General features: G+C 38.3%; 1 protein-coding gene across 1 annotated transcript in view; it reads left to right on the forward strand.

Moving 5' to 3' along the window:
• The window catches only part of LOC111934701 (transcription initiation factor TFIID subunit 4-like), a 146,630-nt gene that overhangs the window by 48,196 nt on the left and 81,176 nt on the right, over positions 1 to 17,258 (forward strand). Inside the window, exons 11-12 of the mRNA XM_023934879.2 lie at positions 14,731 to 14,861; positions 16,806 to 16,931. Of these exons, the coding sequence (XP_023790647.2) occupies positions 14,731 to 14,861; positions 16,806 to 16,931 (257 nt within the window). The remainder of the gene's footprint in view (positions 1 to 14,730; positions 14,862 to 16,805; positions 16,932 to 17,258) is intronic.

Genomic DNA, 17,258 nt, shown 5'->3' on the forward strand with positions numbered 1-17,258 from the left:
CTTCTTGGCTTTAATTCATTGATAACAGCATGATGGTTTCTGAGCACAGATAAGAACAAGGCTGCACTGCATTTTATATTAAGTTTTAGTGAAAGATAGCAGGACACAGTGAAGGATGGCATAAAACATGACCCTTTTTGTAATGTCTGATAACTAAATCCTTGGAAAAATGGAACAGCTGTCTCATGTACTTTCCTGGGAACTTGGTGGTCTCTCAAATCTTCACTGGGGGTTCCAAAAAGCTTTGCTTTGTATTTTGTAAACAGCAGAGCATGATACCTTCACAGGCTTAGAATCTGCAGCAGCTTATTAATTCCCACAACTTTTAGCTCTAAGTGATTTCTTCTACAACCAGGTGATGCCATTTTGCCTTTATTAACTCTCCCTAAAATGTCACAATTTGTGGTGAACCCTAACCATAAACCAACTGTCATAGTGTAATACTATTTAAATAGGAGTTTGGCATATTCTTTGACTTAGAGGGTTCCTTTCTCTCTTTTTCTTCACTTTGTGTTCTTCACCACATTTTTCTACTTCAGTTTTATTGTTACAGAACACTGGCTGAATAGAACAGATGTGGCATTCCAAGAAATACGGGACTGGTTTGGCCACATTGAATACATTTTGAATACTGTTCATCTTGTATCTTCCAAATGATTTTAACTTAAATACATATCATAGAAATTTATTTGAGAATCAGCCAAGATACTTTTATTTCACATTCATTCAGAGTTTTTCACATCTGCATTAAGAAATCAGATTGTCTGTAGCATGGTTTTACAAAATGCTGTGTTTATTTGTTACCTAGCATTAGTATCAATGTCCTTTGGAAAAAGTCTGTTACACTGACTTAGCATACATCTACAGTATTTCCCACCACAGATGTAGTTCAAGGTTCTCTTGCTTCATATAAATAATTTTTTAGTCTAGGAGACACATAGTGGTGCATGCCAGTTATTATAAAGCTTGAAAATGTGCTGATGAATCCAGTTTCTCCTAGTTCAGTTAGTTCTATGGCCTACAGTGTTCCTTAAAACAACCTCAGAGAAGCTTGGCTGGTTAGGATTGAGCCACTGTTTCTGTCAATATAACAGTTGTATGGTTAGGCTCAACATAATTTATAGATTTACCTTGCTGTTATTTTACATGTAAAATATGTTTTTAATTCTGTCTGATGAAATATTGATCATTGCTCTGCCTTGATTCTTTCTTTGTTCAGCCCTGCTTGAATTGCATGTCTGCTGTAAAAATGCATGTTAAAACATATAGAAATAGCTTATCTGTGTTTTCTATATTCTGAAGTGTATTGAATCTACTGTGTGGCATTGCTGTGGCAGCAGTTGTGTGCATATGTATATATTTTAAATACAGAATTTGTGTGCTCTAGAGGGCATTTTATATTGCTGAACCATGTGAAAACCCATAGGGGTACCCTTCATGGAACCAGGCCAGGTGATTTCAGCCTCTATTTAAAGCATTTGTTATTAGCTCAGTAAGTCTTTTTCATCCTCTTTTTTTGTGTTTGTTTGTCAACATTTGTGTTCATGTTTGAATGAGATGAAGCTGTCCTATTGATGACTGCTCTTTCATATCCAGAGCAGCTCTCACATAAGAATATAGTTATTTCTGTGGTTGCTTTACTTTCGAGGGCCTTTATAGCTGCTTCCATTGCAGTGGTTGTGTGTTCTGAAATTCTGAGCTCTCTGATTAACTGTTAATATATTTTTTTGTTTTCACTGTACTTTTTGTTAATGTGACTTAGTTGTTTTCACTGCTGACTTTGAGCTTTCTGTCCATAAGTTGATTTGTCTTAAAACTGAAGTATTGGTTTGAATATAATTTTTTCCATCAGCATCTTTCTGTCAGGATGACCTCCGTGAATGCCTGTGGACATAACTCTTGATTGTCTTTGGGGATTGCTCTAACACCTACCTGTTCATAAGTGTAGCAGATTGAAGTCATGCACTGTCCTAAGGACAAGCTTAGTCTGCTTGAACTGTACCTACAGTGGAGTTCTCTGGATTCTACTTGCTTTTTCTCAGGGAACAAAAACAGTCGTGTTAGGTATTGTATAATCCAAATTGCAAGTTATTGTGCATGCCAAAAGCATGGACTTTCTCTAGTTCCTGTAAACTTCAGTCTGGCACTGCAGAGATGTGGCAGGTGTAGAGATATATCCTCATTCTGACATCTGGAATAGTTCTGTAACTTGGGCTTTTTTCATTAGTATAAAACAAGCAATTTGCTAGAAATTGTATTTAGTTGAGAAGATGTGTGCTGCTCCCAGTTTGCTAATCAGTGTCCATAGTTGTGAGAGTTGTTTCTTAGGCTGAGATTGGAGTTTAGTGTATTCCAGCTGAATCAATTGTAAATGTTACAATGTTATAAGACAATGATATTTTATTTACATTTATTATTTCCTTTTCAAAAAAGGTGGGAATAAATTCCCATCTTAGTATCAGCAGCAGTGTTGCCAAATAAACATAACCAGTAAGTACTTCAGCAGAATGTTAAACCCTGTTGTTGTTCTTTCTTTAATAGGTCCATGATTAGACTTCCTGTTTTACAAGATGTCCCAACATGTGTTGGAATGGTAACTTCAGTACCACCTGAGAGCTTGGAGTCTGCCTTTCTGTGAAAGGTAGGGCAGCTTCTGTTCAATATTTTTTGTGTATTTCCAAGGTTTTCTTTTTATTAATCTTATTGGCTCTGCAACACTACAGAATCTGAGTTATGCTTTTAGCAGTATCACCTTTAGGTGTCAGAACTGATGTTATTTCATCAAGCAGTAATTTCTCAAAATAAATATGATTAATTTAGCTATGTTTAAACTATGATTATTTATGAAGAAAATGATGCTGTTTCTTCAGGCATCATTTTCAAAGGTTTTACTCCAGCTGAACTGAGAGCATGACCGTACTACTTGGTCTTAGAAATATTTAGAGAATTCAAGTTTTCTTTTCACCATAATAATTTTGTTTTCACCCAGTTTTCATTCTGTTTTGTGAATGTACTGAAGCTCCATCTTTAAAAGGTCTTGCTATTTCTGGAAGGCAGTTCTGGCCTTCAGGGCCCACCAAAATATGTTACCCAGCCTCAGAATAAATTTGCATCTGGGAATTGAACGGCTTAAATTTCCAGGTCTCTGCAAAGGAGAGCAAAATTAAGATCATCATTCTGTGGAGATGCATTCTCTACCAGATTAATTTATAAAGTCCATGGATGTAAAATAAGAACAATAAAAAGAAAACCTTAGAGAACCATTCAATATTGCAATAAAGCTGACTTACATTATCCCTGTAGGCAAACTCCATGCTCTAGAGGTGGTGCTAATGTCCCCAGCACTCAACACATGTTGGAACATCTTTGTGGAGGAGGAAGTCATTGATCAGTGAGCAGCATCTTCAAGGATCGTTTAAGGGGGAAAAAGTAAAAGGTAATATTTTTAAAAATATGTTGGAATGATTGTTCATTATGTTTATTTGGCAATCCTGCTGCTCATACTAAGGTTGTAGTGTTTTCATTTCTTAAAATTTCTGAGAAACTTCATAAACTTCCTTCAGTCTTTCCTTCTCCCATGAGTTAGAAATGCGTTTGCCAGCCTCCTTCATGATGCTGAGTTTATTGCACAGAAGTCCAGAATTTTCTATAACTCATTGGCAGTTTGACACTTTTTTCAGTGGTTGTAATGCAGAGAGGGTTAATCTGTGGTTTAACCAGTTTTGCAGTCCCTTGTGTTAAATAAGTCAGAGCCAAATATTGAACTGGTACAAAGACATTCTGCTGCTAACCAAAGGATATTTGTTTTCAAGGAAGTAGCTGCAACACAAAGTTGTGCCAGATGAGGTACCACCATCTGTCCGTGCACACAATAGTGTGGAAGTGCAACTTTAATATAAACTATCATGAACTAAAGCTATTTTGACAAAACTAAGTGACTGTATCTGACCTGGTTAAATTTTTCAGTGGTGGATCTGGTGATGCTCTATTTGGTATTAATGAATGTGGCATGATGTCCTGATCTTGGCAGTTTTAATTCTAATCCTGGGCATACACAGATGAAGGTCCTGACATTTTTGAAATTCAGGTTATGATCTTTTTTCTACTCTTCTGGTATCCTTTGAATTTCCTGGGTTTTGTGCATATCCTCCCTGTCTGACATGCCCATCCTGCCTCCTTAGACGAAGTCTCACGTCTCACTAGTCTGCCTGGCATCAGGCTTGTGGTGACAACTGTGATACCTGTTCTGATTGTGGTGTCAGAGATGGCTTTTTTCTTGAGAAAAAATTGTCAAAATGTCTGTACTGTTCACATAGTTTGCTTTAAAAGAATAGAACCACATAGGCAAGTTATTATACTTGGTATTCCTTTAAATCCTGTGGATGTGATGGAGAGTGTGTTCTGTTCCTTGTGAGAACTATGCTATAGGATGCTGGCATCTGTTCGTCATCTCTGACATTCTTACAGGGGTTCTGCTCCATCTTTGTCTTACCTGGTGTACTGTCATAATCATGTATTTATGGTGTTTAAGCCTGAGGTCCTCTCTTGGTTTACTATTTTGAGTTTAGCTCAAGAAACACATTTGTCTACTCTGCATGAAAACAGATAAATCCCCAACTAACAACTTCTCTGTTGTTTTCTTAGGGACTCCTGTTGGTGTCATTGCCATATTAGTTCTTTCTGGTCTGGTCCCTGTAAAAATCTCTTTTGATTTGACACTAGTGAGTAACCAAGTACAAAAGGCATTTACTATTATTCATAAAAATAGTGAACATATTTTCTAGTCCTCTGCAGTCACTCTGTGTTTATTCTTGAATGTTCCTGAATGTCTTTGGACATGCTTATTATGCTGTATTTTTTGTTTTGGGAAAACCAAGATGAAGAAGAAAAGATCATGTAACTGTAATCTGTGTGTTATTTGACTTGTTGAGACCTGCCTCTGTTTCAGTTCTCATCCTCTCCTCTGTCTTTAGTATTTTCCTCACACTGTTCAATTGCTGCAGCACATTACTGGGATTATAGGGTAGGATGTGGAGCTGTAGTTCTCAAAGACTTTGTCCTTCAATGCTTCCTTTTAATGACTTCAGCTCCCACCCTTCTTTTAGAATACACACATCAAATGGCACAACAATAATCTTAAAGCTGAATTATTTAAAGAGGAGTAACTAAATATCAAACTTAAGGATATTGTCTTTGCTTAACACTGAGATTTTGATTTCTTCTAAAAGAAGTTAGGTGAGACACAGGTTAGTTACAGAAGAGAGCAGGCAAACAATTAATTGTAGTACCTTATGTTCCTTCAGAGCTGATATTCTTCTGTCCTCCCTGATCAAGCTGCAAGCCTTCCTTGCTGTCACAATTCCAAGTGTTCTCTGCTCCTAGATGCACTCTTCATGTGTGTATTCTTCCATGCTCTGTGGCAATTCCTTCCATTTTCCAAGCCTCCACATACCTGTGCAGAATGTTGTTTGGTGACTAGCTGGCTTCTGTTAGAGACAAACCACCAAGGGTAATAAAAAATACTCTTTATGGATGATTAATAGCTGCCTTTCAGCTGTTTAATTATCTAGCTTAGAGAAAGAATTTTGGAAACTGGATTGTCTGGTTATATATACAGTAGCACAGACCTCTTCTCAAAGTAGTTTTTCTTCTCACCAAAAAGCATGAAGTGTGAGTGAGTTCTCAGACTTGTCCACTGCTTGAGACTTTAGAGAAGTGGAGGCCTTTTGCTGGTCAATCTTATATGACTTCATTAAAAAAACCACAAGTTGTATAGATAGGATAATGTCAGATTCTTGACAAATTCTTTCTCTACTTGATGAGAAAGATTGATTTTTTTGTCCTACTCCAAATCCTATGAACTGTTTGGAATCAGCACAGAAAATAGGATGAGTCCATGGCCAGGGTTACACATAGATTTTTGCATGGATGCAACTGTCTCTCTGACTCTGTTGTGTTAAAATGGTTACACCCATGCACCCCTCTAGAGTGGCGCTCTTCTGCTTGTTTTCTGTTGATAAGAAGAAAGTGTATTAAAATGAAAAAGTAAAAGTTTTAAATAAACAAAAAGGTTGCTTTTGCCAGCTCTGCAGTTAAGTTGTGGAACTCTTTGTTTTACAGTGTTGCAGATTCAAAATGTTACTTGAAACATTAATGGAGAAAGAATTCTGTCCTGACCTAATAGATAAGATGCTCTGACAGGACAGGACAAGGCATAATTTTAGTGCCCAGTGAGCACAACACATTTTTTGTTTTAATAATCTTCTAGCAGCATCTCCTAATATTACTGTTAGAGAAAGGAAGATGGACTCTGTTACCCAGTGTAGGTTTACTTAACTTTTTATGCAGTTATATAAATACATAAGTATTTATTATAGTATAGTTTGTACTGAAAAAGTTAAATCCACTAGCATGCCTGAAACATAACTTTGAATGATTTTCTGCTTGTGCATTCACACTACAGAGCTTAAAAGTCTCAGCTGAATCTTTGCTAAAATAGTTTGATTGTCATTTGTTTTGGAGGGAGCAGGAGAAGACAATATTAAAAATTGTGTGGCGTTTTATTCAGCATTTTTATTCCTTTAGGTTGCATTACATGGCTGGTTATATTTTTTCCCTACTGTGTCTTGCACTGAACATGGTATGTATTCTGAAGATTTTAATCTGCAAGTTTGGAATTTATTTTTAAAAAAATAACCAATGTTTGAACAGTTTCTCAGTTTCACAATATGCTTCCTGGGCAATCAGCCTGAGGTGGGTAATCCTGCAGAAGTGTAGGACAACTACTCCCAGCAGATCAGGAGTTCTCAGTAAGGTTGTGCAGTTTGTCCAGAAGTCCACTCATGAGTTAGTTGTTCAGCTCTGAGAGGAGGAGTGGTTTTTTTACAAACAAGCTTACTGAAGTCAGGAGTGCAGGGTTTTCCATTGTTTTGTAAATAACAATGACAAGTCATTCTCTCCAGAAGTAGCTGTTCCCCATGAAGGTGTGCTGGAAGTGTTGACCAGTATCAGGGTCTGGTTTGCAGAACCTTTCCCATTGCAGGTGGGGGTGGCTTGGAGCTGTTGTGTCTTGGCCATTTGCCCCTCTCAGAGCAGTGCTGGTTTGTACCTGCTCCAGGAGAGCTGCAGCAAATCTCCAAGCACTTGGCAGGGATTCTCTAGTTTGGCAGGAAACACTCCCTGGCCTGGGGCTTTCCTAAACACGCTCCTGGTTACAGCTTCCTCAGAGGTGCCTGCTCCAACCACTTCATTTGGCTTGGTTTTTGTGAAGGGGCAACTAACATTCTGTAGTTTCTCCTTTCCTCATACTGTCTTCTAGCAGCAGACCAGCTTAACAGTACAGCAAGTCAACACTGATTAAATTATTTATGCATTTAGTTAGTAAGACTTAAATTGAAGCTTTTATTCAAGGGACTGAAACCAGAAGGTTACAGCTAAAATTATCTTAGTGCTTCCTTTGCCTGGAATCGCTGGGTTATCTTGCACCCCTAGGAATCTCTAATTTTAATCATCAGAACTAGGAGTTGCTGTTTGCCCTACCACTGTTTAACAAGCTCTGCCTTCAGTTTTTAGTACTGAAAGTCTCTGTGGGGCACTGCTAGCCCCCCCAACACAACCCCAGGGTATTCTGAACCTAAACAACCTCCTTAATTTTTTCCTTTCCTGTGTTCTATCCCTCGTTCTTTAGCTTAATATTTAGGGTTGGGTTTTCCCCTTGATAGCACTAGGAATGCAGCTCTGATGGGTGACTGTGGGCTGAGGACACTGCTCTGTGGGAGACGTATCCTGTTCTTAAGTTCCTAATCTTAAGTTACCTGATGAGGCTGAGAGAAGTGAGTTCAGTAATTGCTGTTTGTGTTTTTCAGGATATTAAAGCCTCTCTGTACAGTGGAGTTGTTTCCCCATTGTGTTTATTCAGCCTGACAATTTGAATGGGACTGCTCAGCTTAGAATTATTAATACACAGACAAATTAATCAGACAAAGCTCTGATTGCTTTCTCTTGATTTAATGCCTTGCTTTCTGTGTAAGACAAGCTGAGTCTTACACAAATATTGCTTATTTAGTTTCAGAAGGTGAACTTCTCTCCCCCTTACCCCAATTTCTTCAGACTGTAATTTCCAGAAGTTCCTGTATATTGTAACTCTTGAACAGAGTCTACTTAACCAGTCATGTTGTATTTAATTATATGTAATTGTACAGAGATTAAGGTGTTTTAAACATTTCACTGCTGCATCTACAGCAGCACTATAAAATTGTCAGTTTCCCTTATGCTGGTGAAAAGAAGGAATAGAGTTCATTCTTAGAGAATTGAATAGTTTGGAAGGCTGCAGGAATTGAAGTGGTAGTGTTTCCAATACATTGCTATTCCTGATGGGGGACTGAGGCACAAAACTGTGCTGGTTCTTTTGGGATGATGTGGGAAGGGGGCTTGAGCCTCAATTGCAGATGCAATCCGAGGCACAGCCCAACACTGTGTGCTGTGGGTACATCTGACCAGATGCTTCTTTGCTGCATTTTCCTAGATCTGATGGTATTGAATGAGGTTAAACAAAAACTTAAATAATGAATGTCTTGGATTGGAGGGGGATGGACTTTTCTGTCCATTTTTTGGCCAGCTGTAATGGCAGAAGGGGTCTGGAGCTAACGAGACTGGTTCCAGTTGGATCTTGGGCCAATATTTCATGCACAGAATTGAAAGTTCAAGAAGTTGCTCCTGGTGTTAGGGTGATAGGAGTGAGTGCTTCCTGCAGCTGGGCAAATAGACACTAATTATGCACTCTCACATTGCTCTTGAAGGACAACTCAAGCCCTAAATATAAGCTGTTTAACTGCTTAAAGCCAGTTCTTCAAGGTTTTTTTGTTTTGAGTGTAAACGTAAAGAGATTTTATACAGGCACTCAATAATTTATCACATCAATAATCAGAGTCAGACCTGATGTTTTACAAATAATTTTTTTTATCTTTGATCTCAATCCTGTCAGTCCTCTTATAGTATAAATTATTGAAGTAACTTTTTGATTCTTTGAAAGCCTATCTGCAAAGACAGTATTTTTCTTCTGCTTCCCAAATAGGGCAGTATCCTCCTTGTGATTTGTTTCGGTTTTTGATCAATAAAATATAATTAAACTTCTAAAGTGCAGCAAAGTCAGTGACTTTCAGATATCTAAGCAGATGATAGCAGAATTTTCACTTCTTGAGACCTAAAAAGTTTTCAGTTACAAGATTTAGGTGCTTTCTTATTTGTGAAAAACAATCTTGTGCTACTGACACATATGCCAATATCAGAATAATATTGCTGAACAGTTTTTCCCTCAAGGTTTTTGGAACTTGTATCTAAGTTCTGACTTTATAGTAACTGTTGCAATATAAAAAAAAAATTAAATATAATATAGTTTATTTGTAACAAAATATCCTAACACACTTCTCTGCATGCTTATATACTGTAGATCTTTATTAAACTCTGATTGAACCAGGGTTTGCTATTAAAGCTTCCAGACATGTAATTAAGAATTAACATATAGGCAGACTTCATTGTGTTATTCTATAATGCTTGGCAGATTCAGAATTTGCACTTTGAGTGTAAATTTGTCCCTCATATTTCTCATGTAGGATTGTGTGACTCTTCAGTAGCATCTGGTGCCTCTGAGGATGTGCTGTGACTGAGTTCTGCCACAAAGAATTGAAGTTTTCTTTCAATCAGTCATCAATTCTTGATGGTCTTGTACCTGGTTCTGGTGTAGTAGAGATCTGGCAAGAGCACTTGAATAAAGAGTATGACCTTAGTTTTGTCTCTAAAAATATCAAAACTTGAATTCAACTGGAGAGATTGGTTAAAATTATAGCTTGGAGCATTGCTTTGCTCCAGCTCCCTTTTTGTTGTTAACCTTGATGATGTTTTTATCATAGCTCTAGGAAAAGTACAAAATTACATTGCTAAAGTAATTTTAAAGACTTGAGGCATATACTTGCTATCCAAAATGTCTAAATTTAAAAAATGTATTATTTAAAAGGAAGCAACTCTTTTTAAATTCCACATATGATACTTTTGACCATAAGACTGCAAGTTAAGATTGCCACATCATCAAACTTAAAGTAAAGTAAAGGAGATGATCACCTAAAAATCAGAAAGAAGTTCGACTTTCTAAAAACAGAAGACAGGGGAAAGCACTCTGTTGATAGAAGTTCTTTTTGTTTTTCTTTTTAATCTGAATTTTCTCCTTAATTTCTGCACATATTTAAGTGTATATATTGTAAAGATCAGATGGTCCAGTTAAGACCAGAATTCAGAATGCTGGGACCTAAATAAAAATATCAGTGGATGTAGCCAACTGTCCAAAAACTTGGTTAGAAAAATGAGTAATAACATGGATACTTGTGTTTTGTGTTACAATTTAACTATGTGTAGTATTTTAGAATATATATGTGTATATATAAATTTCTTAAAAGTATAAATCATATTTCTGTTCTCACATCATTATCACTCTAGGGAATCTTGAAAAGGGAAGAGAAGCCTTTTCCTATTAACACTGGGGAAAGTAATTAAGCAGACTAGAAGAATATGTCAGGAGTTTCCTATTTAGAGATAAGTGTTATTTTCCTTTGATGGCAGACAGGATTCCAGCATGCTTCTTATAAATGAGAGTGGATGAAATTTTATACATTTCATTTTACGAAATTCATAAATGAGAGCACATCTCAAGAGGAGAAGTGGCAGTCAAGGAAAAAAAAAACCACAAAACTAAGACTTTAATATGAAAACATGAAAATTAACAGATGCTAGCCCTGTGCATAGATTCAGTTTCTATTTGGCATTTTTTCTGAGGAGCAGAAAACTAAAAAGGGACAGGCTCTAAGCAGTGCTGTCACAACATCTCGTAGGTCAGAGGATTCAGCACAGTGGTGTGAACAACTGTGTATGAAAGTGCAACCAGGCCAGCATTTCCAAACTTAAGTGAAATTGGTAATTTTTCCGCCCTTGCCCCAAGTACAATCCAAATATTTAAGGAGCGTGCCAAATCTTCATGTAGTACGCAGCTTTGGAATGCACCCTGCTTCTGACATCCCAAGCTAACAGGGTTTAGCTAATGTAATTTAGAGCAGGGAAGATGTGATGATGCTTCCACACATGATGAATCGTGTGGATGACAAGATGACTTTTTAAAAATCTTTTTGTAGTCTGGTTCCTTGATGCTAATTCATTTGGGGGGAAATTGAATTATTTTCCCCTTATCCTGTTTTCCAAAGAATTTTAGCCTTAAGCGATAGAATATTCCATTTGCCTTTATTCTTTCCCTTCAGGTCACTTTTGAGACACTTGATAAATCAGGAGCTAGATAGAAACCCCCTCTGTGTGTCTGAGTTGAGGGAGAAATGAACCCATTTTTTCCTTTTCTCTGCTCTTCTGCCTGGTTGGCTGCCCGTGAGCTCTCTGGCACAGACTGGCCAGGCTCAGGGTCTCTGGCTGTGCTCAGCTGGCATGCTGGACAAATCTGGACTGGGAGGTGTGCCAGGAGATGATCTGAGATGTAGGAGAGATGTCACAGGATTGTGCAGTAGTAAGGAATATGGAAGCACGTATGCAGGAGGACAGGGATCATCAAATCACTCTAGTCTCTTGAGCAAAGCTGGATCAACATTCAGTTCAGACTGGGTTGTTTAGGACTTCAATTGGCCAAGTCTTAAAAACTTGAGAGGTAGGACAGTCTACAACTTGTTTGTGCATCGTGTTCCATTATTTGTCTTCATGAAAGAATTCTTCCCTATAGCCAGTCAGAAACAGCTGTTTCAGTTTATGAATTTATTTCTCATTCTTCTTCCAGGCAACCTTAATAAAGGATCTGGTTCCATCTTCTCAATAAACTTTCCCTTAAGTCTTCTTACTCCAAGAAAATGAGCCCTCGTGTTCCTCTCATATAGGTTGTGTGCTGCAACCCCATGACCATCTCATTGATTTTTTTCCTGGATTCACGTTTTTTAAAGCTTTTCTTGTGCTGGGTGACCCAAGTGTGCAGGATTGTTAATGTGGGCTGAGTGAAGAGGAGTAGTTGCCTCCCTTGGTGGGTTGGCTACCACTGATTTACTGTTTTTGCTGTAGGTACAACCCACGGGTGCCAGGTGCAGTGCTGGGACCTGGATAACCCTGCTGGCCTCCAGGCTCTCTGTGCTTCCCATGGCTGCTGCTCACCCCAGCCCATGGCATTGCAGAGTCCAGGCTCAGGGCTTTGTGCTTGTCCTTCAGGAGTTCTGTGAAGTTCCTCTTGTTTCCCTGGCCAGGTCCTTTCCCTCTGCACTGCTCAGGTGGTGCCATCTGCAGACTTGGAGAGGCAGCTTTGTGTCTCACCCCCGAGGTCTCTGAGACACCCATTAAAAAGGGTAAGTCCCAGGGCAGATTCTCGAGGGACTCTATGGCCTCTGGGTAGTTTTCTGGACTTGGGAATATTATGTTGAGGGATTTTAGGAGAAGAAAGTTATGGGATATTGCAGAGGCTAATGAAGGACAAGAATCTTGAGGCATCAGGTATCTCAGAGAATGTGGCATTGATTATGGATGAATTTCTGAAGAGTTAAAGGGACAAGAAAAGTCCTATAATGGTTGACTTTACTTAGAATAAAATTCTTTAAGATTAGAAAGACCTTTATTGTGGTGAAAAAAAACAAAAGATGGCAACAGTTCTTGTTATAAAAGGAGTATGTGTGTTTTATGGGCAGTTGGATAGCTACAGTTACAGTGAAATTCAAAGAACTGTAACAATTACACATTCTCACCCTTACCTAGAATAGGACAGAATTTTCCATCTCCAGGCCTCTTTCTGGATGGTAGTTAATGAAATGTCCCTTCTTTCTTGCATTTTATCTTTCAGACTAGGGTTTTCTGACTGATGGCTTTGCTTACACGTGTTTGCATAGTAAAATGGTGCATGCTCAGATAGGCCTCAATATTGCCAGTCTGACTTGGAGGAATTTCTCCTGCCCATAGGAATCATCCTTCCAACTTCAAGGACTTCATTTGCCTCGGTGGCTGTTGCAGTGTTGGGATTTAATGCGTGTGTCTGCTTCCCATTACGCGTTCAGCTTTCAGCAGCCTGAGCGCAGCTCCAGCTCTATTACACAGAACAAATTGGGCACCAAGAAAGGTTTAATTTATTTTCTTCCCCATGATAAAGCAAAAATTAGTTAAAAATCATATATACATCTTGCTGAAATCCTTAAGGTAACATGTAAGATAGGGAGTTGGTGGTTAAGTTAAAGAGGTAACGACTTCAAAGAATCCCTGAAATGAACATCAGCGGTAGCTGGAGTAGAGAACTGTGCTGGGGAGAACAGTGGGGCTGTGGTCCAGCCATCACTGGAATGGACAGATCCTGATGGGATGGGATGGGATGGGATGGGATGGGATGGGATGGAGATCCCGCTGGAGAGGGATCCAAGCGAAGGGAAAGGGAAGGAAGGAGGTGAGGCACGGGGCAGTTGCCCGCTCCCCCTGCAGCAGCCCCACCCTGCTCCTGGGGCCAGCCTGATCTCTTCAGACATGGGATCTCTTCAGTGGGATGGTTTCTTGCTCTCAAATTTAGCCAGGGAAAGGTAGGAACGCCTTGCAAAGCAAACATTCACTCTAGTGCAGCCAAGGTCGGTGTTTGCTCAGGGACCTCTCCCCAGACAAGGATTCCTCTTGCAGTTGTCTCTGTAGGAAGCACTTCCCAAAATAGTCACAAATTTCCTGTAGTGTTTGGCATAACCATTCATGTGTCCAAGCCAAACCACTTTTGGAAGTCTTGTGTCCATTCAATGGAACACTGACTCAGAGTAATTATTCTTTTGTGGTGAGTCAGCACCAATGGTCCATACAAAATACAGCTACCCATTTTTTTTTCCTGTGTAAAATACATATATCTGTGCATGCACACAGGAGTTTTCTGTCCAGAAAACTGCCCTGCTGGGACCACATATGCCTTTGTAGAACTGTAGTTTAAGTAAGTACATATATTCATATACCTATGAATTTATACCCAAAACTTATTAATTGTTTTGATGAATTTAGGAATCCTTAAATGTTACCCATCTTCTTTTCTTCTGTAGCTTGGATGGTTATTTTAAATATATAAATTCATTAGACTGTAGAATGTTTGCTTTCCTTACAAACTCAGCATGAAGTATCAAATGTCCAAGTAACCATGAATATATGTTGGGGGGACAGCTGGTGTTTCTAAATAACTCTTTTTCATAGGATTTGAATTCTTTGCCTTCAATTAATAAGTTGGTTTTTTTCCCTAAAGAATTTCTGTTATTGGTACTATGCCAGTGATGTAAGCTAAAGGATGCAACAGAATGCTTTGGGCTGCACCCTCACCCTTTTGACACTGAAATTCATCTGCACTAATGTTTCTGAAAGTAAAGGAATTGGTTTTTCTTACATAGAACACCTGAGAACTCAGATTGTCTCATACACTGATATGCCTAGGTTTAGTGTGCCAGGCTAAACTTCAGCAAAGTTCTTAAATGCTTTCAAGTGTTAAAGAAATTCTCTGATCTCTCTTTTAAATGTGTACAGTCTCACCCTTTTCAGGGGTCATGAATGTGTCACCAAAGCCACAAAAATACACTGCCAGGGAATTTTCTACTCAGGAAAACGAAGTTGTGATGTCAAGTCCTTTAGAGCGTTGTTTGTGTTTTGGGTTTTTTTTCTATTGGGGGTAAGCTAATTCTGTTTTGTTTTGTTTTCTTGCTTTAGCTAAAAAACTAGGAATTACTGATGTGCCAGCTGAGGTCGTTACTTTTATTTCCCATGCAACACAGAACAGATTAAGAACAGTGCTAGAGAAGGTGACAGTGATAACCCAGCACCGGATGGAGTCGTACAAAGTAAGTGAGCCCAGAGCGGGTTTGTGCTCCCAGCACTGGCACGTTCTGCTTCGTGCTGAGAGCTCCCCTGGACTGCAGGTTTGTCTGCTCAGCAAACATGATGGGATGGATGGTGGCTCTGCCTGCCAGCTCATCTTCTTCTCTCCAGGGGAATTTGGGTGTGGAATTGTCTCTGTCTTTCTGTGCTGAAGTGTCTGGCGTGGAGCGTGTGCTGAGCTTTTTCTGCTCGTGGCTTGTGACTAAGATTTGATTCCTGATAGCTCCTTTTTTATCCAGGGTATTCAGGAATTGGATTGAAATTGCTTTGGTATTTCAGAATCCAGAGTAACTTTTCTGGATGTGAGAAATATTAATATTTTACAGAAGCTGCCAATATATGCCTTAGCAACCAAATAATTCAGCTGTAAATTCTTCACTGTAATTAAGCACGATTTTTCTATTAAAAAAATATTAAAGGTAAAATGCTACTGATTCTTTTGTTAGTGATTGTATTCCTGAAGAAAACTGAAACAATTTTGATTATGTCAAATCAGGGGGAAATTTAAATAAAGATCTACAAATCAGTTTGAAATTCAAGTGAATCAAACATCTTTATTGATATATTGAAATATCTTTTCCAGTAGAAGTAAGATGCTTGTTAGTTATTACAGTTGTTAAACTGGTGTCAAAGGAAGGTGGCAATAACTAGTTGTGTGTTATCTAAGCTGTGTTTAGATTTTTTTTAGCATATATATACATTGAATAGCTCTGGTTTAGTTTTTCCTTGGTTTTGTGGTGTACTTTATATTCCTGGAGTAGCAGTTAGGTCAAACAGCTTTGGATTGTCTTAGCCCAGCTGTTTCCCAAACCTGGGGACCCCATGACCCGAGTCAAGGTTGGACTAATTCTGTGTGATATTTGCAAAAATAATCAACTCTGGGATCTGTGACTATAATCAACATCATTATGATAGAAAAATGGATTAAAAAAATAAAGTCCACTCTTCCTGGTTATTACCTACACATAGATATTTCATTGCAATTGATGGATATATTCTACTATGCTAGATTAAACATAAAATACCCTTGTTTATTGTCAGTGTTCTTTATTGTCATCAGGAGTGTTAAATCCCTCCTTCCTTCTCTCTAGGATGGTGTCTGAGAAGAAAACAGTTTGTTTAGACCATATTAAGCCAAAGAAGCATTTAAAACAATATCTAAAAGGATCCATAGGAAAAAAACTAGTGTTGCCTCTGACTGAAATGTAGCCTTGTTATTGTATTCTGTAGTTTTCTTTGTTTATGCTATTCTTTGATTTCATAGCATGGTAGTCAGAAAGGAGAACATTAAGTGGATAAATGGGCTGAAAGTAATGTGGATAACTTATTTTTCTGATGTGACATTCGGAGTGTTCTTCATGTGGCTCATGCCATAAACTCTCCTGGTTGCTGTGTGCTAGGAAAACTTGCATGTTCTTAATTGTCTTAAGCTGCTGTTTTAATTGGAGTTAGAGGCTTATTTTCAACTTGAGTTTTTAGCTTTAATGCTTTTATAATGCTGCATCTTGAGAAAGTCTGTTACTGGTTCAAGATTAGTACAAATGCAGGAATTATAGGTTATGAGCCTGGTTATAAACTATAGCTAGGATTATTCAGTAATAAAGTTAAGCATTTTAGATGTTTTCCATCATTAAGTCAGTTGGTTTTACTTTTTTAACTCTTTTCACGTATCTGGTGCTGATAAATCAATCCTTGTTTTTTTTTTAATTGCTTAGATATTAATAAAATTATCAGATTCTCACTGCATTATTAACCATAGGCTGGCTTCATTCCCCCAAGCCTAAAAATTAATAATTTTTTTTTTTATTGTTAGTAAAATGGCAAGATTTTAATGTGTAACACCAGTCTTTAAATGCATGGTGTGGATAAAGTGCCTGTTTCTCTGAAGGCCTGTGTCTGTTTTACAGGATGATGAATGGTACGAACAAGCCACGGATGTCCGATCACAGCTAAAGTTCTTTGAACAGTTGGAGCGTTTAGAAAAGCAAAGGAAAGATGAACAAGAGAGGGAAATTTTGCTGAAGGCTGCCAAGGTATCACTTCTACTGGCTTTTTTTTAGCTACTTAACAATCCATAGCCTTCAAACAATTATTTAATTTTGTGATATGTGCATAAGCACATTTTGTTTCTTACTAAAAGAAAATACTGTTGGTTTGTCATCACACCTTGAGCTCGTGAGTCAGGCTCTGATCTGTGCTGATTCCAGACCCACCTGCCTGGGATGCCTCTGCCTTTTCAACACACAGCTCCAAATCTGATGAGTTCTTGAGAATCCAGGAGACAGTGGCTAACACTTCCAAAATAATTCTGCGAAATGATTTTTACAATTGCCTTTCAAATTTAACAGATGCCAAGGGTT

The sequence above is a fragment of the Cyanistes caeruleus genome, chromosome 12 (genome assembly GCF_971803275.1).
Source record: "Cyanistes caeruleus chromosome 12, bCyaCae1.hap1.1, whole genome shotgun sequence".
NCBI classification, from domain to species: domain Eukaryota; kingdom Metazoa; phylum Chordata; class Aves; order Passeriformes; family Paridae; genus Cyanistes; species Cyanistes caeruleus.